General features: G+C 41.6%; 1 protein-coding gene across 4 annotated transcripts in view; it reads left to right on the plus strand.

Annotated features, from left to right (window-relative positions):
* The first annotated feature begins 273 nt into the window (after positions 1-273).
* The window catches only part of OGFOD2 (2-oxoglutarate and iron dependent oxygenase domain containing 2), a 67,754-nt gene continuing 40,585 nt past the window's right edge, over positions 274-27,442 (plus strand). The window contains exons 1-4 of one of the 4 annotated variants that reach the window (XM_069755747.1): positions 22,174-23,483; positions 23,695-23,779; positions 24,227-24,283; positions 27,201-27,311. In XM_069755747.1, the coding sequence (XP_069611848.1) occupies positions 27,225-27,311 (87 nt within the window). In that variant the 5' untranslated portion in view covers positions 22,174-23,483; positions 23,695-23,779; positions 24,227-24,283; positions 27,201-27,224. Of the gene's footprint in view, positions 410-22,173; positions 24,284-27,200; positions 27,312-27,442 lie in introns of those variants that run through there. The other 3 variants (XM_069755731.1, XM_069755741.1, XM_069755735.1) reach the window with 3 other exon arrangements.

Consider the following 27,442-nt stretch of genomic DNA (forward strand, 5'->3'; position numbering starts at 1 on the left):
GCCACCTGCAGGGGCTCCATACCCGGCACAGCCCCGCAGAGCCTGGCGCTGCAGGTCACTGATATCGGGCCACATAGGGTCCAATGACTGGGAGGCGATGCCGCATGTTTCCGGGGGACCTTATTCACTGTTACACCAGTCTGATAAGGGACCGGGATAAAACTCACAGCTGCTGTGTGCGATGCGCGCGTGACCGGACCTCCACGGCAGAAAGCTTGCAGACGGTCTCTTCCGAGCTGGCGTCACGTGGTGTAGCCGGAACTGGCGGTGTTTTCCGTAGTGCGGAGTGATGAGGGCCGGAGCCGCGTATTCCTGCGCCTGCTTCTACACCGACAACATCTTCCTGGAGGAGCAGCAGCTGCACGTCCGCTTCACCGATGAGCAGCAGTTCCGCAGGGACTATCAGGGGGTAGTAGCCTTCTCCTTTCACAATGTGCAGCTCTTGTAGGCTGCAGTCACATGTTGCGTTTTTAAACAAGTACAACAATTTTCCAAAATGGCTGTGCATCTTCCACTGTATGCCACTGTGATTTGTGGTCTTTTCCACCTCCCCAAATGCCACCGTCCCCCATTAACCCTTTCTCCCCCTATTTGGTATTATCACCCCAGATTTTACATTTTGCATGTCTTTGCACCAGTGATCGTGACCTGTCCCCGCTCCTTTTTGCTATTGCTGTACGGTTACGTAGCGGGGGTGGGCGACTTATTTTGGGGCGACATCAACAGTTGTAGCCAAAAGTTTTGGGACTGACATTGTTTTTCACAAACTTTGTTGCTTCACTGTTTCAAGGTCTTTTAGGGGACGGACTAAACTGCATATTGGGATGATGGGCTGCAATACTCGACTCCACCACTAGATGGCAGCACATTTTACAACTGCAGCCCAGGAAATGACTTCTTGTAATATAGCAAGAAGGGAATTCAATGGAAATACTTAAATGAATCAGAACATCCACAGGGCTGGATTAAAGTTTAATAATAGAACCAGGGAAAAAAGATTGTAACTATATGGGATTATGTGTAGAATATCGGGTTACACACGCCTGGTGATATATCTCATCAACATCTCATAGGAATATGGGTATAGTTATTGTTCTGTATGGGGATTATGAGTGAAATATCACAAATACACATGCCCAGGAACATACTTCATCTACTTCTGATAGGAATATGGGTATATCTATTGATCTGTATGGGGATTATGAGTGAAATATCACAAATACACATGCCCAGGAACATACTTTATCTACTTCTCATAGGAATATGGGTATAATTATTGATCTGTATGGGGATTATGAGTGAAATATCACAAATACACATGCCCAGGAACATACTTCATCTACTTCTGATAGGAATATGGGTATATCTATTGATCTGTATGGGGATTATGGGTGAAATATCACAAATACACATGCCCAGGAACATACTTCATCTACTTCTCATAGGAATATGAGTATAATTATTGTTCTGTATGGGGATTATGGGTGAAATATCACAAATACACATGCCCAGGAACATACTTCATCTACTTCTCATAGGAATATGGGTATAATTATTGATCTGTATGGGGATTATGGGTGAAATATCACAAATACACATGCCCAGGAACATACTTCATCTACTTCTGATAGGAATATGGGTATAATTATTGTTCTGTATGGGGATTATGGGTGAAATATCACAAATACACATGCCCAGGAACATACTTCATCTACTTCTCATAGGAATATGGGTATAATTATTGTTCTGTATGGGGATTATGGGTGAAATATCACAAATACACATGCCCAGGAACATACTTCATCTACTTCTCATGGGAATATGGGTATAATTATTGATCTGTATGGGGATTATGGGTGAAATATCACAAATACACATGCCCAGGAACATATTTCATCTACTTCTGATAGGAATATGGGTATATCTATTGATCTGTATGGGGATTATGGGTGAAATATCACAAATACACATGCCCAGGAACATACTTCATCTACTTCTGATAGGAATATGGGTATAATTATTGTCCTGTATGGGGATTATGGGTGAAATATCACAAATACACATGCCCAGGAACATACTTCATCTACTTCTCATAGGAATATGGGTATAATTATTGATCTGTATGGGGATTATGGGTGAAATATCACAAATACACATGGCCAGGAACATACTTCATCTACTACAGGGCAGGATTAAAGTTTAATCATAGAACCAGGGAAAAAAGATTGTAACTATATGGGATTATGTGTAGAATATCGGGTTACACACGCCTGGTGATATATCTCATCAACATCTCATAGGAATATGGGTATAATTATTGTTCTGTATGGGGATTATGGGTGAGATATCACAAATACACATGCTCAGGAACATATTTCATCTACTTCTCATAGGAATATGAGTATAATTATTGTTCTGTATGGGGATTATGGGTGAAATATCACAAATACACATGCCCAGGAACATACTTCATCTACTTCTCATAGGAATATGGGTATATCTATTGATCTGTATGGGGATTATGGGTGAAATATCACAAATACACATGCCCAGGAACATATTTCATCTACTTCTCATAGGAATATGAGTATAATTATTGTTCTGTATGGGGATTATGGGTGAAATATCACAAAAACACATGCCCAGGAACATATTTCATCTACTTCTTATAGGAATATGAGTATAATTATTGTTCTGTATGGGGATTATGGGTGAAATATCACAAATACACATGGCCAGGAACATACTTCATCTACTACAGGGCAGGATTAAAGTTTAATCATAGAACCAGGGAAAAAAGATTGTAACTATATGGGATTATGTGTAGAATATCGGGTTACACACGCCTGGTGATATATCTCATCAACATCTCATAGGAATATGGGTATAATTATTGTTCTGTATGGGGATTATGGGTGAAATATCACAAATACACATGCTCAGGAACATACTTCATCTACTTCTGATAGGAATATGGGTATATCTATTGTTCTGTATGGGGATTATGGGTGAAATATCACAAATACACATGCCCAGGAACATACTTCATCTACTTCTCATAGGAATATGAGTATAATTATTGTTCTGTATGGGGATTATGGGTGAAATATCACAAATACACATGCCCAGGAACATACTTCATCTACTACAGGGCTGGATTAAAGTTTAATAATAGAACCAGGGAAAAAAGATTGTAACTATATGGGATTATGTGTAGAATATCGGGTTACACACGCCTGGTGATATATCTCATCAACATCTCATAGGAATATGGGTATAATTATTGATCTGTATGGGGATTATGGGTGAAATATCACAAATACACATGCCCAGAAACATATTTTATCATTATTTTAAGAACATATATATTTATCCCAAATAGTCATGCCCAGTACCACATTTGAGGAATTTCCCATAATAATATGAATAGAATTATTCACCTCCATGGTAATTCAATGTGAAATATTATATTTACAGAGGCCAAATAATTTTGCAGCTTTGTTTGAAAAAATCTCTTTAAAAACTTGTGGGCACCTAAGCTCCATAATAAATGAATACCTATATGTACATTTATATTACAGCGTCAAATAGGCTAAGTAATTTCCTTTTACAGCTTGGTAATTCTGCATTCAATAGCGCTGTAATAAGTCAGTATAGGCTGTTTATTGTCTCTATATGACGGCTTTTCATTAATATAGCGATAACAGTTTGAACTATTAATTTGAAAATATCTGCATTGATTTCCTGGACATATGCAGTGTTTATACGCTCAAAGATGCTGAAACAGGCCTGGAAAGACGGGTTTAACAAAGTTTTTGCTTTTTTTTTTTTTTTTTTTTCTTCAAGATTGTGAAAACTGTCTGAAGCATTGACTTGAAAATAGCTTTTGTGACTTTATTGATATATTTTGTGGTTGGACGTCAAGGTTGCTGAAATAAGTAAATAAAGGCTGATTTAAGAGACTTTTAACTGCTTATCTTCAGTACTGAAAAAAAGGCTTAAAGCTGACCTGTCATCACATTCAATGCCACCAAGCCGCAGCTATGGTGGCATAGCTGACAGGTCCAGCAGTGTGGACAGCCCTCTATCCGCCTCCCTGGTGCCTCCGCACTAAAATATTACACTTTATTCCTCTCGACGGGCACCACTGGAAGCATGAAGTGTCTGTATCGGTCCGATGGAGTGTGAACAAATCTGCGCTATCTACAATGCACTGCGTCATCAGTTGCTAGGCAGGAATTTTTTTACTGCCCAGCGACTGATGACGCGGCACAGCGCAGGGCTCAAGCACTCCAAAACACCAACAGGACCACTTCTTGATTCCCGTTACGCGCGCCAAGGGGGCAATAAAGTTTAGTATTTCAATGAGGAGGCACCCAGGGAGGTGGACAAAGGTCTCTCCACACAGCTGGACCTGTCAACTATGCCACCATAGCTGCGGCTTGGTGGCATTGAATGTGATGACAGGTCGTCTTTAAAGCGTCGAGTTGAAAATAGCCTGTGTTTTCCTTGTGAAATTTAATACTTAGCTGCTCAATCGTGCATAGCGTGTGCTGTCAACCAACAAACACCTTACCCCACTAATTTCACATAAAATGTAATGTGATATGATCATCAGATGTGGATGATTATATTATTGATTATTATCAATATTCATTTATATGGGGATTATGATTTGGATAACATGACTACAAATCCCAACTCCCATATTTATCCTTTACCTAACAGAAACCATGGAAAGTCTACTTCTAAAGCAGATAGATGAAGCTGCAACCCATAATGAGGTCCTGGTTATGGGGGACTTTAACTACCCGGATATTAACTGGGAAACAGAAACCTGTGAAACCCATAAAGGCAACAGGTTTCTGCTAATAACCAAGAAAAATTATCTTTCACAATTGGTGCAGAATCCAACCAGAGGAGCAGCACTTTTAGACCTAATACTATCTAATAGACCTGACAGAATAACAAATCTGCAGGTGGTCGGGCATCTAGGAAATAGCGACCACAATATTGTACAGTTTCACCTGTCTTTCACTAGGGGGACTTGTCAGGGAGTCACAAAAACACTGAACTTTAGGAAGGCAAAGTTTGACCAGCTTAGAGATGCCCTTAATCTGGTAGACTGGGACAATATCCTCAGAACTAATAATACAGATAATAAATGGGAAATGTTTAAGAACATCCTAAATAGGCAGTGTAAGCGGTTTATACCTTGTGGGAATAAAAGGACTAGAAATAGGAAAAACCCAATGTGGCTAAACAAAGAAGTAAGACAGGCAATTAACAGTAAAAAGAAAGCACTTGCACTACTAAAGCAGGATGGCACCATTGAAGCTCTAAAAAACTATAGGGAGAAAAATACTTTATCTAAAAAACTAATTAAAGCTGCCAAAAAGGAAACAGAAGCACATTGCTAAGGAGAGTAAAACTAATCCCAAACTGTTCTTCAACTATATCAATAGTAAAAGAATAAAAACTGAAAATGTAGGCCCCTTTAAAAAATAGTGAGGAAAGAATGGTTGTAGATGACGAGGAAAAAGCTAACATATTAAACACCTTCTTCGTCACGGTATTCACGGTGGAAAATGAAATGCTAGGTGAAATCCCAAGAAACAATGAAAACCCTATATTAAGGGTCACCAATCTAACCCAAGAAGAGGTGCGAAACCGGCTAAATAAGATTAAAATAGATAAATCTCCGGGTCCGGATGGCATACACCCACGAGTACTAAGAGAACTAAGTAATGTAATAGATAAACCATTATTTCTTATTTTTAGGGACTCTATAGAGACAGGGTCTGTTCCGCAGGATTGGCGCATAGCAAATGTGGTGCCAATATTCAAAAAGGGCTCTAAAAGTGAACCTGGAAATTATAGGCCAGTAAGTCTAACCTCTATTGTTGGTAAAATATTTGAAGGGTTTCTGAGGGATGTTATTCTGGATTATCTCAATGAGAATAACTGTTTAACTCCATATCAGCATGGGTTTATGAGAAATCGCTCCTGTCAAACCAATCTAATCAGTTTTTATGAAGAGGTAAGCTATAGGCTGGACCACGGTGAGTCATTGGACGTGGTATATCTCGATATTTCCAAAGCGTTTGATACCGTGCCGCACAAGAGGTTGGTACACAAAATGAGAATGCTTGGTCTGGGGGAAATTGTGTGTAAATGGGTTAGTAACTGGCTTAGTGATAGAAAGCAGAGGGTGGTTATAAATGGTATAGTCTCTAACTGGGTCGCTGTGACCAGTGGGGTACCGCAGGGGTCGGTATTGGGACCTGTTCTCCAACATATTCATTAATGATCTGGTAGAAGGTTTACACAGTAAAATATCGATATTTGCAGATGATACAAAACTATGTAAAGCAGTTAATACAAGAGAAGATAGTATTCTGCTACAGATGGATCTGGATAAGTTGGAAACTTGGGCTGAAAGGTGGCAGATGAGGTTTAACAATGATAAATGTAAGGTTATACACATGGGAAGAAGGAATCAATGTCACCATTACACACTGAATGGGAAACCACTGGGTAAATCTGTCAGGGAGAAGGACTTGGGGATCCTAGTTAATGATAAACTTACCTGGAGCAGCCAGTGCCAGGCAGCAGCTGCCAAGGCAAACAGGATCATGGGGTGCATTAAAAGAGGTCTGGATACACATGATGAGAGCATTATACTGCCTCTGTACAAATCCCTAGTTAGACCGCACATGGAGTACTGTGTCCAGTTTTGGGCACCGGTGCTCAGGAAGGATATAATGGAACTAGAGAGAGTACAAAGGAGGGCAACAAAATTAATAAAGGGGATGGGAGAACTACAATACCCAGATAGATTAGCGAAATTAGGATTATTTAGTCTAGAAAAAAGACGACTGAGGGGCGATCTAATAACCATGTATAAGTATATAAGGGGACAATACAAATATCTCGCTGAGGATCTGTTTATACCAAGGAAGGTGACGGGCACAAGGGGGCATTCTTTGCGTCTGGAGGAGAGAAGGTTTTTCCACCAACATAGAAGAGGATTCTTTACTGTTAGGGCAGTGAGAATCTGGAATTGCTTGCCTGAGGAGGTGGTGATGGCGAACTCAGTCGAGGGGTTCAAGAGAGGCCTGGATGTCTTCCTGGAGCAGAACAATATTGTATCATACAATTAGGTTCTGTAGAAGGACGTAGATCTGGGGATTTATTATGATGGAATATAGGCTGAACTGGATGGACAAATGTCTTTTTTCGGCCTTACTAACTATGTTACTATGTTACCTGATAAAAATATCCAGTAGAGTCTCTTTTATCCAAGCTAAACGGGAGCAGAGGGTGCTTGGATTTGTGAAAAACTGGGATAACTCAAACAACTGAATAAAATGTCCTGCTTTGGGTCTTCCTGTCCCTCTTGTATCCTTCTGTCCCTCTGAGTATCCTCCTTTTGTGTCATCCTACCTCTCTTTCATGTTCTACTGTCCGCTTTTGTCCATTTTTTGTGTCTAAAAGGGGAGCCCTGGGCAGCCGCCTGGATGCTTGGATAAAGCAGTAAATTGGCTGGCAAAGTGCTGTACAGTCATGGCCAAAAGTATTGAGAATGAGACAAATAGTAATTTTTCCAAAGTTTACTGCTTCATTTTTGTAATGGCAATTTGCATATACTCCTGAATGTCAAAGAGTGATTAGCTTAACAGCAATTACTGTACTTGCAAAGTCAATATTTGCCCAGAAAATGAACTTTAACCCCCAAAACACATTTCAACATCATTGCAGTCCTGCCTTAAAAGGAGCAGCTAACATGGTTTTAGTGCTTGATCCATTAACACAGGTGTGGGTGTTGATGAGGACAGGGCTGGCGATCAATCAGTCATGATTTAAGTAAGAATGACATCACTGGACACTTTAAAAGGAGGCTGGTGCTTGGTATCATTGTTTCTCTTCAGTTAACCATGGTTATCTCTGAAGAAACACGTGCAGCCATCATTGCACTGCACAAAAATGGCCTAACAGGGAAGAGTATCGCAGCTACAAAGATTGCACCTCAGTCAACAATCTATCGCATCATCAAGAACTTCAAGGAGAGAGCTTCCATTGTTGTCAAAAAGGCTCCAGGGCGCCCAAGAAAGACCAGCAGGCGCCAGGACCGTATCTTAACACTGTCTCAGCTGCGGGATCGGACTACCAGCAGTGCCGAGCTTGCTCAGGAATGGCAGCAGGCTGGTGGGAGTGCTTCTGCATGCACTGTGAGGCGGAGACTCTTTGAGCAAGGCCTGGTTTCAAGGAGGACAGCAAAGAAGCCACTTCTCTCCAGAAAAAACATCAGGGACCGACTGATATTCTGCAAAAGGTACAGGGAGTGGACTGCTGAGGACTGGGGCAAAGTCATTTTCTCTGATGAATCCCCTTTTCGATTGTTTGGGACATCTGGAAAACAGCTTATTCGGAGAAGAAGAGGTGAGCGCTCCCACCAGTCTTGTCTCATGCCAACTGTAAAGCATCCTGAAACCATTCATGTGTGGGGTTGTTTCTCAGCCAAGGGAATCGGCCTAAAAACACAGCCATGAATAAAGAATGGTACCAGAATGTCCTCCGAGAGCAAATTCTCCCAACCGTCCAAGAGCAGTTTGGCGCCCAACAATGCCTTTTCCAGCATGATGGAGAACCTTGCCATAAAGCAAAGGTGATAACTAAATGGCTCATGGAACAAAACAGAGATTTTGGGTCCATGGCCTGGAAACGCCCCAGATCTTAACCCCTTTACCCCCAAGGGTGGTTTGCACGTTATGGACCGGGTCAATTTTTACAATTCTGACCACTGTCCCTTTATGAGGTTATAACTCTGGAACGCTTCAACGGATCCCGGTGATTCTGACATTGTTTTCTCGTGACATATTGTACTTCATGATAGTGGTAAAATTTCTTTGATATTACCTGCGTTTATTTGTGAAAAAAACGGAAATTTGGCGAAAATTTTGAAAATTTCGCAATTTTCCAACTTTGAATTTTTATGCAATTAAATCACAGAGATATGTCACACAAAATACTTAATAAGTAACATTTCCCACATGTCTACTTTACATCAGCACAATTTTGGAACCAAAAATTTTTTTTTGTTAGGGAGTTATAAGGGTTAAAAGTTGACCAGCAATTTCTCATTTTTACAACACCATTTTATTTTAGGGACCACATCTCATTTGAAGTCATTTTGAGGGGTCTATATGATAGAAAATACCCAAGTGTGACACCATTCTAAAAACTGCACCCCTCAAGGTTCTCAAAACCACATTCAAGAAGTTTATTAACCCTTCAGGTGCTTCACAGGAATTTTTGGAATGTTTAAATAAAAATTAACATTTAACTTTTTTTCACAAAAAATTTACTTCAGCTCCAATTTGTTTTATTTTGCCAAGGGTAACAGGAGAAAATGGACCCCAAAAGTTGTTGTACAATTTGTCCTGAGTACGCTGATACCCCATATGTGGGGGTAAACCACAGTTTGTGCGCATGGCAGAGCTCGGAAGGGAAGGAGCGCCATTTGACTTTTCAATGCAAAGTTGACTGGAATTGAGATGGGACGCCATGTTGCGTTTGGAGAGCCACTGATGTGCCTAAACATTGAAACCCCCCACAAGTGACACCATTTTGGAAAGTAGACCCCCTAAGGAACTTATCTAGAGGTGTGGTGAGCACTTTGACCCACCAAGTGCTTCACAGAAGTTAATAATGCAGAACCGTAAAAATAAAAAATCATTTTTTTTCACAAACATTATCTTTTCGCCCCAAATTTTTTATTTTCCCAATGGTAAGAGAAGAAATTGGACCACAAAAGTTGTGGCACAATTTGTCCTGAGTACTCTGATACCCCATATGTGGGGGTAAACCATTGTTTGGGCGCATGGGAGAGCTCGGAAGGGAAGGAGCGCCGTTTGACCTTTCAATGCAAAATTGACAGGAATTGAGATGAGACGCCATGTTGCGTTTGGAGAGCCACTGATGTGCCTAAACATTGAAACCCCCCACAAGTGACACCATTTTGGAAAGTAGACCCCCTAAGGAACTTATCTAGAGGTGTGGTGAGCACTTTGACCCACCAAGTGCTTCACAGAAGTTAATAATGCAGAACCGTAAAAATAAAAAATCATTTTTTTTCACAAACATTATCTTTTCGCCCCAAATTTTTTATTTTCCCAATGGTAAGAGAAGAAATTGGACCACAAAAGTTGTGGCACAATTTGTCCTGAGTACTCTGATACCCCATATGTGGGGGTAAACCATTGTTTGGGCGCATGGGAGAGCTCGGAAGGGAAGGAGCGCCGTTTGACCTTTCAATGCAAAATTGACAGGAATTGAGATTGGACGCCATGTTGCGTTTGGAGAGCCACTGATGTACCTAAACATTGAAACCCCCCACAAGTGACACCATTTTGAAAAGTAGACCCCCTAAGGAACTTATCTAGATGTGTGGTGAGCACTTTGACCCAATAAGAGCTTCACAGAAGTTTATAATGCAGAGCCGTAAAAATAAAACAAAATTTTTTTCCCACAAAAATAATTTTTTAGCCCCCAGTTTTGTATTTTCCTGAGGGTAACAGGAGATATTGGACCCCAAAAGTTGTTGTGCAATTTGTCCTGAGTGCGCTGATACCCTATATGTGGGGGAGAACCAGCGTTTGGGCGCATGGGAGGGCTCGGAAGGGAAGGAGAGCCATTTGGAATACAGACTTAGATGGAATGGTCTGCAGGCGTCACATTGTGTTTGCAGAGCCCCTAATGTACCTAAACAGTAGAAACCCCCCACAAGTGACCCCATATTGGAAACTAGACCCCCCAAGGAACTTATTTAGATGTGTTGTGAGAACTTTGAGTCCCCAAGTATTTCACTACAGTTTATAACGCAGAGCCGTGAAAATAAAATAAAAAATTTCCCCTCAAAATTATTTTTTAGCCCCCAGTTTTGTATTTTCTCGAGGGTAAAAGGAGAAATTGGACCCCAAAAGTTGTTGTCCAATTTGTCCTGAGTGCGTTGATACCCCATATGTGGGGTGAACCAGCGTTTGGGCGCATGGGAGGGCTCGGAAGGGAAGGAGCGCCATTTGGAATGCAGACTTAAATGGAATGGTCTGCAGGCGTCACATTGCGTTTGCAGAGCCCCTAATATACCTAAACAGTAGAAACCCCCACAAGTGACCCCATGTTGGAAACTAGACCCCCCCACGAACTTATCTAGATGTGTTGTGAGAACTTTGAGCCCCCAAGTGTTTCACTACAGTTTATAACGCAGAGCCGTGAAAATAAAAAATCTCTTTTTTTCCCACAAAAATTATTTTTTAGCCCCCAGTTTTGTATTTTCCCAAGGGTAACAGGAGAAATTGGACCCCAAAAGTTTTTGTCCAATTTGTCCTGAGTACGCTGATACCCCATATGTTGGGGTAAACTCCTGTTTGGGCACACGGGAGAGCTCGGAAGGGAAGGAGCACTGTTTTACTTTTTCAATGCAGAATTGGATGGAATTGAGATCGGTCGCCATGTCGCGTTTGGAGATCCCCCTGATGTGCCTAAATAGTGGAAACCCCCCAATTATAACTGAAACCCTAATCCAAACACACCCCTAACCCTAATCCCAACGGTAACCCTAACCACACCTCTAACCCAGACACACCCCTAATCCTAATCCCAATCGCAAATGTAATCCAAACCCTAACCCTAACTTTAGCCCCAACCCTAACTGTAGCCTTAACCCTAACCCTAGCCCTTACCCTAGCCCTAACCCTAGCCCCAACCCTAACCCTAGCCCTAACCCTAGCCCTAACCCTAGCCCTAACCCTAGCCCTAACCCTAACCCTAGCCCTAACCCTAGCCCTAACCCTAGCCCTAATCCTAGCCCTAACCCTAGCCCTAGCCCTAACCCTAGCCCTAACCCTAACCCTAGCCCTAACCCTAGCCCTAACCCTAGCCCTAACCCTAGCCCTAACCCTAACCCTAACCCTAGCCCTAGCCCTAACCCTAACCCTAGCCCTAACCCTAATGGGAAAATGGAAATAAATACATTTTTTTCATTTACTTTTATAGTGGGTTTTTTAGCGGATTTTTATGATTGGCAGCCGTCACACACTGAAAGACGCTTTTTATTGCAAAAAATATTTTTTGCGTTACCACATTTTGAGAGCTATAATTTTTCCATATTTGAGTCCACAGAGTCATGTGAGGTCTTGTTTTTTGCGGGACGAGTTGACGTTTTTATTGGTAACATTTTCGGGCACGTGACATTTTTTGATCGCTTTTTATTCCGATTTTTGTGAGGCAGAATGACCAAAAACCAGCTATTCATGAATTTCTTTTGGGGGAGGCGTTTATACCGTTCCGCGTTTGGTAAAATTGATAAAGCAGTTTTATTCTTCAGGTCAGTACGATTACAGCGATACCTCATTTATATCATTTTTTTATGGTTTGGCGCTTTTATACGATAAAAACTATTTTATAGAAAAAAATAATTATTTTTGCATCGCTTTATTCTCAGGACTATAACTTTTTTATTTTTTTGCTGATGATGCTGTATGGCGGCTCTTTTTTTGCGGGACAATATGACGCTTTCAGCGGTACCATGGTTATTTATATCCGTCTTTTTGATCGCGTGTTATTCCACTTTATGTTTGGCGGTATGATAATAAAGCGTTGTTTTTTGCCTCGTTTTTTTTTTTTTTTTTCTTACGGTGTTTACTGAAGGGGTTAACTAGTGGGCCAGTTTTATAGGTCGGGTCGTTACGGACGCGGAGATACTAAATATGTGTACTTTTATTGTTTTGTTTTTTTTATTTAGATAAAGAAATGTATTTATGGGAATAATATATATATTTTTTTTTCATTATTTAGGATTTTTTTTTTTTTTTTTTTTTTTACACACTTGGAAATTTTTTTTTTTACTTTGCCCCAGGGGGGGACAATACAGATCGGTGATCTGCCAGTTTGCACAGCACTCTGACAGATCACCGATCTGTCTGAGAGCAGTGCAGCGTTACCAAGTGCCTGTTCTGAGCAGGCACTTGGTAAGCCACCTCCCTCCCTGCAGGACCCGGATCCGCGGCCATTTTGGATCCGGGACTTACTGCAGGGAGGGAGGTAGGAGACCCCCGGAGCAACGCGATCACATCGCGTTGCTGCGGGGGTCTCAGGGAAGCCCGCAGGGAGCCCCCTCCCTGCGCGATGCTTCCCTGCACCGCCGGCACATCGCGATCATCTTTGATCGCGGTGTGCCGGGGGTTAATGTGCCGGGGGCGGTCCGTGACCGCTCCTGGCACATAGTGCCGGATGTCAGCTGCGATAAGCAGCTGACACCCGGCCGCGATCGGCCGCGCTCCCCCCGTGAGCGCGGCCGATCGCGCTGGACGTAATATTCCGTCCTTGGGAATTAAGGCCCACCCCACATGGACGGAATATTACGTCCAATGGCAGAAAGGGGTTAATCCCATTGAGAACTTGTGGTCAATCATCAAGAGACGGGTGGACAAACAATAACCAACAAATTCTGGCAAAATGCAAGCATTGATTATGCAAGAATGGACTACTATCAGTCAGGATTTGGTCCAGAAGTTGATTGAGAGCATGCCAGGGAGAATTGCAGAGGTCTTGAAGAAGAAGGGTCAACACTGCAAATATTGACTTGCTGCATTAACTCATTCTAACTGTCAATATAACCTATTGGTACTCATAATACAATTGCAATTATATTTCTGTATGTGATATAAACATCAGACAAACACTAATAAAAACCAGAGGCCAGCAGATCATGTGAAAATATAATTTTGGTGTCATTCTCAAAACTTTTGGCCATGACTGTATACGTTACCCTCATCTTTTTCCCACAGCCACACAAAAAAAAAAAATCTGCCCTGTATAGCGGGGAACAATATGAAAGTTTCCATTCCCATTCAAGTGAACCTGGATGGAAAACAGGCACATAAGATTCAATTATGCCTTGCCTACTGACGAAGAAGCAATACCGAGTCCTATATCAGACATGTGAACGTAAGCAGGATCATTTATTGTTCCATGAAAGCTATTTTGTTGGATTTGTTATGATGGCCTTCGTATTAACCTAGAGACCAGTATACACTAAAATACATGTTCCATTTCCAAATATTTTTGTTAAGATAAAACCTATTATTTTATTAAAAGTTATTTAAAAAAAATTCTATATATCTCCATTAAAAATTATTGATGTCAACAAACCTAAGTAACCAATAAAATTCTGCAAAAGATCCAACATCCTATAAAGGACAATGTATTGAGAATAATATAGGTATATAAGCAAGAAGTATGGTGCAAGACTGCTCATCTCTATGACATGGCCGGCCTAATAAGGAGGTGGGAACACTGGGTCAAAGACCTATGATGCCAGGGCTCACATCTCCCAGGGGTGGGAGAAGTCAATGGACATGTAATCCTGTCAGATGCAAATAGGTTACAGGATCTGTATATCCATGGCATTCTGACCACAACCCCATATAGAATAATAAATATACCCATATTCTTACCGGAAGTTAATGAAATGTTTCATCATATTTTACCAATAATTAACATATAAAACAATAATTGTACACATACGTGTTCTTACCAGGAATTGATCGAATATGACACTGGGCATGTGTATTCATGATATATCACCTATAATACCCACAAAGAACCATTATACCCATATTCCTATCAGAAGTAGATGAAGTATGTTCCTGGGCATGTGTATTTGTGATATTTCACCCATAATCCCCATACAGATCAACAGATATACCCATATTCCTATCAGAAGTAGATGAAGTATGTTCCTGGGCATGTGTATTTGTGATATTTCACCCATAATCCCCATACAGATCAATAGATATACCCATATTCCTATCAGAAGTAGATGAAGTATGTTCCTGGGCATGTGTATTTGTAATATTTCACCCATAATCTCCATACAGAACAATAATTATACCCATATTCCTATCAGAAGTAGATGAAGTATGTTCCTGGGCATGTGTATTTGTAATATTTCACCCATAATCCCCATACAGATCAATAATTATACCCATATTCCTATCAGAAGTAGATGAAGTATGTTCCTGGGCATGTGTATTTGTGATATTTCACCCATAATCCCCATACAGATCAATAATTATACCCATATTCCTATCAGAAGTAGATGAAGTATGTTCCTGGGCATGTGTATTTGTAATATTTCACCCATAATCCCCATACAGATCAATAGATATACCCATATTCCTATCAGAAGTAGATGAAGTATGTTCCTGGGCATGTATATTTGTGATATTTCACCCATAATCCCCATACAGATCAATAGATATATCTCATCAACATCTCATAGGAATATGGGTATATCACCAGGCGTGTGTAACCCGATATTCTACATATAATCCCATATAGTTACAATCTTTTTTCCCTGGTTCTATTATTAAACTTTAATCGAGCCTTGTGGATGTTCTGATTCATTTAAGTATTTCCATTGAATTCCCTTCTTGCTATATTACAAGAAGTCATTTCCTGGGCTGCATTTGTAAAATGTGCTGCCATCTAGTGGTGGAGTCTAGTATTGCAGCCCATCATCCCAATATGCAGTTTAGTCCGTCCCTCTTTTAGTCTGTTACTATGGTTACTGGAGTACAGCTATAGGCATTGCTTAAGACTTTGTCCTTTTTTTATGGACAAATACATCCAGTTTATGCCAAGGCTCAATGGAGCTGATTCCTGAAAGCTTTTACACCACAAAAGTGGCTCAAAAGCTTTAAAAGATTAGAAATTTGTGAAAAAAGCAAATTTCTTGATCCGAAAAATGATCAGCTGTAGTTACAGATAAGGCTACTTTCACACATCAGTTTTTTACCGTCAGGCTCAATCCGGCAAATTTTGAAGAAAAAAAAAACGGATCTGTCGTAAATTGTGGAAAACTGATGCGATGGATCCGTTTTATTGCTGGATTAGTAGCTGATCTGGGGAGAGAGAGAGACCCGAATGGAAAATGCTACGGAGCATGCTCAATTTAAAAAAAAACAAAAAAACAATCTGTTGCCGGATTCAGTCATTTGACGGATCCGGCGCCATAGGGTTCCATTCTAGCAAACGTCGGATCTGTCGCTGTCCGTTTTTTCAACGGACACGAAACGTTACTGTGTCCGTTTTCTCCGGTCACCGGAAAGCAAATTTTCGACGGATCCCGCGAAAAACGAATGAAACGTGGCCATCCGTCACAATCCGTCGCTAATACAAGTCTATGAGAAAAAAACGGGTCCGGCGGCAACTCTTGGCGGATTCCTTTTTTTTTTTTTTTTTTTTTTTTTCTCACAATTCGCCGAATTGTGACGGACGGCAAAAACCTGATGTGTGAAAGAGGCCTAAGGTACCCAGAAAGTCTGCTTACCCTGGTCAGAATACATTAGCTACACCCCTATCCCCTCACCACCACTATGTCTAAGGGCTCCCACCAATTGTGATCCCCCATGAGATTCTCTCACCCCACCTCCCTCCCACCAGTCTTCCCCCATCTCACCCCCTATTCTCCCTTTTTGTGTTCCCACTCAATTGTTTGTAATACTACAACCTGTTGTATACTTGCCATGTTTCTTCTTAAATCTTCAATAATAAAACTTTTATAGTTTACAGAAAAAAAGTAAAGTTTGTTTTTGTGCAACACTAAAATGCACAAAACGGTTAATTTTGGCATTTTCACACTACTTTTGGTTCAGCCCTGCTGCAATGTGCAGCGCTGGGTTGGGGAACTGGGACGGGGTGCTGAATTCATTAAGTGGCATGCTCCTCTTACTGACTTTGGTGCCTCTTCTACTCCATCAAGACCCAAACTGCACCAATATTTATAGTGTTGACCCTTATTTTTCAAAACTGAAACCATTCTCCCTGACATCCTCTACTGGGCCAAATCCCGACTGATGAGACTCGTTCTTGCCGTATTAGTGCTTGGAGTTTATCACAATCTCTGGGATTTTGTGAGTGCTCACGCGGCTTTGAATGAAAATCCGCTCCACACATGAATGGTCTCAGGATCCTTTACTGTTGGCATGGCATAGGATTCATGGTAGTCTCACCTTATCTTCTCCAGACAATCATTCTTCCAGATGTCCCAAACAGTCTGCAGGGGGCTTCATCAGAGAAAAACCACTTTACCCCAGACCTCTGCAGTCCAATCCCTTTACTTCCCGCAGAGTTATTTTCCCCTCCCTTTTTTTCTAGAGAGTTGGCAAAATATGGGGGTGACTGGAATCGGTATCTTAACCCCTTAATGACGGAGGCAAATTTTTTAAATCTGACCAGTGTCACTTTGTAGTAATAACTCCGCAACGCTTCAACAAATCCCAGTGATTTTGAGATTGTTTTTTTCCTGACACACTATACTTTATGATAATGGTAAATAAAGGTCAATATGTTTTGTGTAGTGTGTTTTTTTTTTTTTTTGTTTTTAAATAAAAAATTTGACAAAAATGTTAAAAAAAAATAGCAATTTTCAAAATTTGAATGATTATCCCTTTAATCCAGATGGTCATACCACAGCAAACCATTGATAAATAACATTTCCCACATGTCGGCTTTACATCAGCACCACTTGTAAAATGGTATTTTATTTTGTTAGCATTTTAGGAGGATTAAAAATGTAGTATTAATTTTTTCATTTGTTCAAGGAAATTTCCCCCCAAAAATTTTTTAGGGACTTATCCATATTTGAAGTGACTTTAAGGGTGCCATATATTGGAAAACCCTCAAAAGTGATACCATTTTAAAAACGGCACCCCCTGACGTATTGAAAACTGGTGTCAGGTAGTTTGTTAACCCTTCAGGTGCTTTACATGAATTAATGCAAAGTGGTATGACAGAAATGAAAATGTGTATTTTTACCACCTAAATGCCTCTAACTTCTGAACAGATTACTACAGCCGGCAGACTCTAAAGGTACCGTCACATTAAGCGACGCTGCAGCGATATAGACAACGATGCCGATCGCTGCAGCGTCGCTGTTTCGTCGTTGTGTGGTTGCTGGAGAGCTGTCACACAGACAGCTCTTCAGCGACCAACGATGTCGAAGTCCCCGGGTAACCAGGGTAAACATCGGGTTACTAAGCGCAGGGCCGTGCTTAGTAACCCGATGTTTACCCTGGTTACCAGTGTAAATGTAAAAAAAAAACAAAAAACACATACTTGCATTCCGGTGTCTGTCGCGTCCCCCGGCCTCAGCTTCCCTGCACTGTGTAAGCGCCGGCCGTAAAGCAGAGCGGTGACGTCACCGCTGTGCTCTGCTTTACGGCCAGCCGGCGCTGACAGTGCAGGGGAGCAGAACGCCGGGGGACGCGACAGACACTGGAATGTAAGTATGTAGTGTGTTGTTTTTTTTTTTTTTTTTTTTTTTTTTTTAAATTTACAATGGTAACCAGGGTAAATATCGGGTTACTAAGCGCGGCCCTGCGCTTAGTAACCCAATGTTTACCCTGGTTACCAGTGAAGACATCGCTGAATCGGCGTCACACACGCCGATTCGGCGATGTTAGCGGGTGATCCAGCGACGAAATAAAGTTCTGGCCTTCTAGCTCCGACCAGCGATGGCACAGCGGGATCCTGATCGCTGCTGCGTGTCAAACACAACGATATCGCTATCCAGGATGCTGCAACGTCACGGATCGTTATCGTTGTTAAGTGTGAAGGTACCTTTAAGGCCGCTATTTGGTTGTGAATTGCCATCGCAAACATCAGGACCATACAATCATGATCTGAGGGCACCAATTTGGATAAAGAGGGAACCCCCACAGTCTAACCATTTATAATTATGTAGTCAATATTGACAGCAGCATCTAAGGGGTTAAACAGATATGGATGGTCACAACACTAGGGTTGAGCGAAACGGATCGTTCATTTTCAAAAGTCGCCGACTTTTGGCAAAGTCGGGTTTCATGAAACCCGACCCGATCCCTGTGTGGGGTCGGCCATGCGGTACGCCACTTTCGCGCCAAAGTCGCGTTTCGTATGACGCGCTTGGCGCCATTTTTTTCAGCCAATGAGAGGAAAAAAAAAAAATCAAAAATCCCATTGGCTTTGCATTGGGTTTCGTGTTTCGGTCGATCCTCGACTTTTCGCCATAATCGGCCGATTTCACTCGACTCGACTTTTGAGATAGTCGGGTTTTGCGAAACCCGACGCGACCCTAAAAAAGTCAAGGTCGCTCAACCCTACACAACACTGATCGTGGCTGATGCAGCAAGTTGTTAGCTATAGTGTACAGCTGCTGGATTGTCACCTGTATGGGGAGACTATTCTCTTATATCTCAGTTCAGTTCAAACACATATTGGCTGTCATTAAGGGGTTAATTTTAATTTTCCTTGATATGTTGCATGTATACAACAGAGGTCAAATTGTTGAGGTTTCCATTTATGTGCAGAATAGGACTACCTCTGGTTACTTTAGGTAGTAGGACAAGTGTCAGAAGACAGATGTACACCTGACCAGTGCAGGTTCCATTGGTGGAGCCTGGTTTTTTCAGACATTTATGGCTTTCATGCCTATTATTTTTCATAATAAAACACTGAGTGCAGTCATCTCACAATTTTTTTGTTGGGATCTGTTTATGGCCAATGTCATGGATCCCTTCTCCGTGGTGTCACTTATTCGTCACGTGCCTGGCTCTCACACGTGACTTGGGGTTGTGCCTGCAAGGGTTAATCTATCTCCCCACTCTCAGTACAGCATTCAACCTCTGTCCTATGCTGTAATGGGAGCATAAATCACACACCGACCCAGGCCACACACCCGCTCATACGCGCTGCCACCACTCATCGAATACACGGGCGATGAGTCCCAGAAATAACTAATAAAAGTATGTTTATCACTCATAAGGCTCACACACCTTTTGGCTATGGATTCTTTTAGAACATTCAAGGTTCAAGTTCTTAAAGTTTTATACTTTAATAGCAAAAAGTTCAATGCTTACAATAAGAAAAATTTATAAAAATACGATAATAAAAAGACATACAACTTATGCAAACAATGTCAAAATAAACAGGAGAAAACTTACAGAAATTCTCTAACTGGTAGTTGCTTTCCGCTCCCTGAGGGAAGGAAGAAGGTAGATTGGATCACATCAGCTTCTCAGGCTCCCCCCATCATGTGAACACAATTCTCTGTCTGCAGCCTAAATTTATAACTTTGGTCTGAGGTCAGGTTTCTAGACCGGCCTCCCAGGTTAATATCATAATTGCGGTCTGTTTGATTGGGCACGGCCGCTCTAATAATGAATATATATTTCCTCTTGAGACACGTGTGAGATGGTTCCCAGGGATAGCTTCCCTCAAGCCGCAATTTAGCATCTCCCCTCCAAGACCTAGAAGGTGCCAAATGTTGCTTTTCGTTTCGGCCCTAGCTAGACCTCCTGGTGAGATCTGGAGACAGAATTTCTACTATTCCCAAAGAGGTACCTATTAACACCTAGGTGCGACTTGCCTTCAGGACAGATGTTACATTATCACTAGTCACACATATAACCCTAGACATATGTGTATGTACAGTATGTGATATATATATATACAGTTAGGTCCATATATATTTGGACAGAGACAACATTTTTTATAATTTTGGTTCTAGACATTACAACAATGAATTTTAAGCAAAACCATTCAGATGCAGTTGAAGTTCAGACTTTCAGCTTTCATTTGAGGGTATCCACGTTAAAATTGGATAAAGGGTTTAGGAGTTTCAGCTCCTTAACATGTGCCACCCTGTTTTTAAAGGGACCAAAAGTAATTGGACAATTGACTCCAAGGCTATTTCATGGACAGGTGTGGGCAATCCCTTCGTTATGTCATTCTCAATTAAGCAGATAAAAGGCCTGTAGTTGATTTGAGGTGTGTTGCTTGCATTTGGAAGGTTTTGCTGTGAAGTAAACATGCAGTCAAAGGAGCTCTCCATGCAGGTGAAACAAGCCTTCCTTAAGCTGCGAAAACAGAAAAAACCCATCCGAGAAATTGCTACAATATTAGGAGTGGCAAAATCTACAGTTTGGTACATCCTGAGAAAGAAAGAAAGCACTGGTGAACTCATCAATGCTAAAAGACTTGGGCGCCCACGGAAGACAACAGTGGTGGATGATCGCAGAATAATCTCCAAGGTGAAGAGAAACCCCTTCACAAAAGCCCACCAAGTGAACAACACTCTCCAGGAGGTTGGCGTATCAATATCCAAATCTACCATAAAGAGAAGACTGCATGAAAGTAAATACAGAGGGTTCACTGTACGGTGCAAGCCTCTCATAAGCATCAAAAATAAAAAGGCTAGACTGGACTTTGATAAAAAACCATCTTAAAAAGCCAGCACAGTTCTGGAAGAACATTCTTTGGACAGATGAAAACAAGATCAACCTCTACCAGAATGATGGAAAGAGAAAAGTTTGGTGAAGGCGTGGTACAGCTCATGATCCAAAGCATACCACTTCATCTGTAAAACATGGCTGAGGCAGTGTGATGGCTTGGGCATGCATGGCTGCCAGTGGCACTGGGTCACTAGTGTTTATTGATGATGTGACACAGGACAGAAGCAGCTGAATGAATTCTGAGTTATTCAGGCCCATACTGTGTGCTCAGATCCAGCCAAATGCAGCAAAACTGATTGGTCATTGTTTCATACTACAGATGGACAATGACCCAAAGCATAAAGCCAAAGCAACCCAGGAGTTAATTAAAGCAAAGAAGTGGAATATTCTTGAATGGCCAAGTCAGTCACCTGATCTCAACCCAATTGAGCATGCATTTCACTTCTTAAAGACTAAACTTCAGACAGAAAGGCCCACAAACAAACCGCAACTGAAAACCACTGCAGTGAAGGCCTGGCAGAGCATCAAAAAGGAGGAAACACAGCGTCTGGTGATGTCCATGAGTTCAAGACTTCAGGCAGTCATTAACAACAAAGGGTTTTCAACCAAGTACTAGAAATGAACATTTTATTTACAATTATTTAATTTGACCAATTACTTTTGGTCCCTTTAAAAACAGGGTGGCACATGTTAAGGAGCTGAAACTCCTAAACCCTTCATCCAATTTTAATGTGGATACCCTCAAATGAAAGCTGAAAGTCTGAACTTCAACTGCATCTGAATTGTTTTGTTTAAAATTCATTGTGGTAATGTCTAGAACCAAAATTAGAAAAATGTTGTCTCTGTCCAAATATATATGGACCTAACTGTATATACACACACATATTTCACCACAGCCAAGGGTACATATGGCCTTAGGATTTGGGCACACTGCCTTCCTCTGCATAGTGTTAAGTATCCAAGCAGGTAGATTACCTCTACAAACAGAATCCAGTGGAGATTTTTTTTTTTTCACATACCAATCCAACAAAATGAAAACCGGCGCGTGAAATTGTAGTCTTGATTTCTGCAAATAAGCTTGTCTTCTTTATAATGAAGCGCTTTGCATGTATGTTTTCACAATCTCTGCTTTGTTAATCATTGGGAGCCTTGATTCTAGTATATTGGCTAGGCAAGTAAGTTTTGGCAGGTTTTAAATAACCCATTCTGCAGTCTGTGAGGTCCAAGCAGTGGGACTTCCACAGATTAACATGTTATATAAACGCTGAATGCTGTTTTCTCTTGGAAGTCAGTTGCAGTGTGTGTGTGTGTGTGTGTGTGTGTATATATAATTATATATATATATATATATTTTTTTTTTTGGTTTCCAGATCCAAAGTTCGGGTCTCCATTGTTTTCAATGGGGTTCGGGTGCATTTCTGGTACCCTCGAACTTTGGAGTAAAGGTCGGGTACCAGAATCTGAACTTCCACTGGTTCGCTCATCTCTAGTTATAATCCGTCATGGGGCGAGAAGGTCATATAGTACTAAATGCAGCAGTGGCGACCAACAGCATGAAGAGAATAGCGAGTGTTATGCATTAAAAAGACATTTCTAAGTATTTTGGGACTTCAAAATGGTTAATTGTGAAGATATAAGGGAAGAAAGGACGTTATTTTTATTTTTCTGTCCATGTAAACTTGCAAGTACACAACCAGCTGCAGTCCTCACATTGTTGAGGAGACCATTTTTTTTTTTTTTCGTGTAGACTGTATATCTGAAGTGTGAGCACATCTGCAGCTGTTCTGCTTAGAGAATACTCATTTGAAACAAAATCCTATTGATGGAAGTAATTATTGTTAGAGAAACGACCAAGGACATGTTCTTCGGACTGTCATTTACATGTTGATTCAATGTTCAGTGGTTTTTCCTATTGAAATCCATTTCTGGAACACTGATATGGATGACCCATCCTTGAGCGTAGGATCAGACATCGCCACATAAGGAGAAGTGCGGGTATACAACTAAGAGGATGTTGTACTTCTGCTCCAGTCAGCTGATATGTGAGGAGGTGACAGGAATCGGACCCCCACCAATCTGATGTAGATAGCCATTCTCCATAGATGTAAGATATTTATCTGAAGACCTTGTGAGGATTCTACTGAAGTAAGTAAACTATGCTGATATCTTTAGTGGTCATATCCTCATTATATGGGCAATAATAATAGTACAGGTGTATAAAATGAAATGCATAGCCATATAGTCTACCATTTAACATCAGCACAAAAGCTCTAAGAAAGGAGCTTCATGGTAAAGATTTCCATGGCCAAAAAGCTACAACCATCGGAGAGATAAATCAATTTTTTCTGTCTGGCAGTCTGATGGATGAGCCTGGGTTTGGCGAATGCCAGGAAAACATTGCCTGCCAGTGCACAAAGCAAGGTCCATGATGGCACAAATGGGTGAGTTTGGTGTTGAAGAACTTGACTGGTCTTAGAGTCCTGACATCAGCCCCACCAAACACTTTTGCGATGAGCTAGAACAGAGATTGTGAGCCAGACCATCTAAGCCAACATCATTGTGGAAATGCTAACCCTTTCATCCAGCATTTGTGAGGTTACATAGACTTCAGAATCGTGTAGAAAGCCTTGTGTTCATGGAGTGTAAAAGATTACAGCATATGGTACTAAAATAAGCTGGATCTGTGGATAGATGACTCATGTCCATGGCCGACCTACGGACAGGCCACCAGTATCAAAGTCCAGAAAAACCTCTAACCCTAAAATTACCATGTAAAATCCCCGCCCAGGGTCTAATTATCCCATTCTAGAGCTGAGATGGTGACTGCTTTATGAAACTTGGGAACATTAATTTTAGAAGATTTATTATACATCTTTTTCATATTTTAGGCATTACAAAGTAGAGGATGTCATGGCGCTGAGAAGTTTTCACAAGTGCTGGAAAAGGTAAACTATGGCTATTCACTGATGAAATGATCTTAAACCATAATGTTTTTAACTACGGTATTTAATAATAACATTTCAAAGACTTAAAAATGTTTGGGTTTTTTGTCCCAGAAAAGGGCTTGTCTCATTTGAAAAAAATCTTTGTTCCCAGCTTGTTAATGTCCCCAGTTCCAATACTATGTCTTTGGTGCTGCTAGTGGTGTCTGGCATGGACTGCGGCAATGACCTCACATCAACAGCAAGACAACCAATCTGTGTAGATGGAGCGCTCCCTTGAGAACTGCTGAGCTCACTGATTGGCTGTCAACATGGCACCGTGGCCTATACCATTTACCGGGGTCAGCGGTAGAGATGCGGCAATGGACCAGAAAACAGTTAGTAAATAGCAGGCTTCTTAATTTATGACAAACTGCAGCCCGAGACAAAGATTTCTTGAACGGTGACAATCCCTTTAAATTAAACCTGTCAGCTGATGCTTGCTGGCTTATCCGTGTCTAGCATGTGTCAGGCATTAACTGTATTATCTCAACAAGGCATGAATGACTCTGAAATGCTGCGGCATTCCAGAGGAAAACATACTTTTAAAAGCTGCCGGGGACCAAGCCGTGCTATAGACTAGTCGAACAGGTGGGTCCCTGGTGGCTTCTCCCCTGGATTGCCAGGTCTTTGCCTACCTGCCCATACAGACAGAGATCTGTATCAGCCGACAAGTTCACTTTAAAGGGAATCTGTCACCAGGTTTGCCCTATATGAGATACAGCCACTGCTTTTCAACCCCCATACACATCATATTAGTATGCTGTATATGTGCCCCCAATTCTGCCTGCAACGTAAGAAAAGCACCTTTTTATTATACTCACCGGGGGGCAGTTCATCCCATCATCACTCTTCTGCGCAGGCGTTCTCTGCCTTGACTAGGGCAGAGCTAAGTACTGCAGTGCGCATGCCACGAGAAATGTGAAAGAGCCCTGGCGCATGCGCTCTGCAGTACTTTTCGTTGCCCTAGTCAGGGCAGAGAACGCCTGCGCAGAAGAGCGATGCAGGGGAGACCGTTTGGGTGATGCGTCCCTGTGTTATCCACTCTAAGCACTGAAGGAGAGCGGCATCTCAAGTAGAAAGGGGGCGCTGGACCAGTGACACCCCTCGGACCCGACCGCCCCCAGGTGAGTATAAGAAAAGGTGTTTTTCTTTTGTTGCGGGCCGGATAGGGGGCATATACACAGCATATTAGTATGCTGTATATGAGGGCTGAAAGGTGGTGGCCGTATCTCATATAGGGCAAACCTGGTGACTGGTTCCCTGTTAAGGCTTTTATGGACATTTGCAATGATCTCAGAACAACTTATATCCGTGCTACCAATGATCCCATCTGAAAACAAAACCATAAATTGTTAAAATCCTTTAATCAACATTTTGTTTGCTAAACTTTGCATGAGGCTGGTCATGCACATGGTGGATGGTGGCCGAACCTTCCAAAATTAGCTGGATCAGTTAACACTTCTGTTGTGGATTGATGAACAGTGGATGGTTGGCAGTGGCTTATCCTTCTCTCGCTGTTTGAAAAATAAGTTTTTGAAGGTACAGCTTGTAGCCCAAGGTTGTGGTGTTTAGTGTAAGAACAAAAATGCGACTATACTTTGTCACTTAGGCTACTTTCACACTAGCGTTTTTTTTCAATACGTCGCAATGCGTCGTTTAGGGGAAAAACGCATCCTGCAAAGTTGTCTGCAGGATGCGTTTTTGCCCCATAGACTAACATTAGCGACGCATTGACACACGTCGCAACCGTCGTGCGACGGTTGCGCCATGTTGTGGCGGACCGCCGTGAGCAAAAAACATTACATGTAACATTTTTTGCTTCCGACGGTCCGCCATTTCCGACCGCGCATGCACGGCCGGAACTCCTCCCCCACCTCCCCGCACCTCACAATGGGGCAGCGGATGCGCTGGAAAAATGCATCCGCTGCCCCCGTTGTGCGGCGCATTCACTGCTAGCGTCGGTAACCTCGGCCCGACGCACTGCGACAGGCCGGGCCCGACGCTAGTGTGAAAGTAGCCTTAAAGCAAGTGAACGGATCAGTTTCTGATATTTGAGTTCCGTTTCCATGTGTTTTTATGCACTTAAGACCATTTGCACTGTTTTCAGTAAAATGGAACCAGTCAGCACGTTTTGTACATGGAAGTAATGGTATGGCGCTTCTTCCCCAATAAAGAGTATCTGTTACCAGATTTTTGTCACCTAATCTAAGAGCAGCATAATATAGAGATCCTGATTCCAGTGATGTTCAGGTGCTGTATATTTGATAAAAATCAATGTTTTATAAAATTACATTTTCATTACAGGACTAGTAAACCTGTTGCCATATAGTCCTCCATATTCATGAACTCTGTGTAATCCCACCCCCATCAATGATTGGCAGCTTTGTGTGCATAGGTAGAAAGCTGCCAATCAGTGGTGTGGGCGGGGTTATACAGAGCTTGGCATTCCGAGAACTGCTAGATCTGCAGCAGATAAAACAGGGATTTTATGAAAACTCTCACCAGGCAGCCCAGTAAATGATACAGCGGTGGAATCGCGGACTCTGCTCCTACTTTATGCTGCTCTCGGGTTACATTGCAAAAACCCGGTGACAGATTTCCTTTATTGCCATTATTAAAAATTTAGTGTAGAAGCCACATGCAGATCAGGCTGGACTTCTTCTTAATGTGACACATCCACAGTGATTCCAGCCTCATTTGTATATGGCTTCTACACTTCTTATGAATACACATCAGATCTCTAAAAAAAAACGGGTCATTTTTATTGGGGACAAGTGCCTATCCAGCCATATCACTACTTCCATGTGTAGAAACATGCTGACGGTTCCCTGTAAGACTCCATTGTGTTAACCTTACAAAGCATTTTATTTTTTTTTAGGTTAAGAAGGAGGTGCAAAGAAGAATGACTTCAGCAGAAGAATCAATGAAAAGAAAAGCGGAAATTTGCCTTTATTATAAACCATTTCGCCCAGAAGTGTATTTTTTGCAGGTAATTCTGCACGATGTAAATCTCTTTTCCAGGCTTGTGGTTTAGTTTGAGAACACACGTGTTCTCTTCATGTCCCGTTTTAGGCCTTCCTGATCTCAGAGACTGACACCACTCCAGCGTTCTTTTTTTTT

Source organism: Ranitomeya imitator, chromosome 1, assembly GCF_032444005.1.
Source record: "Ranitomeya imitator isolate aRanImi1 chromosome 1, aRanImi1.pri, whole genome shotgun sequence".
NCBI classification, from domain to species: domain Eukaryota; kingdom Metazoa; phylum Chordata; class Amphibia; order Anura; family Dendrobatidae; genus Ranitomeya; species Ranitomeya imitator.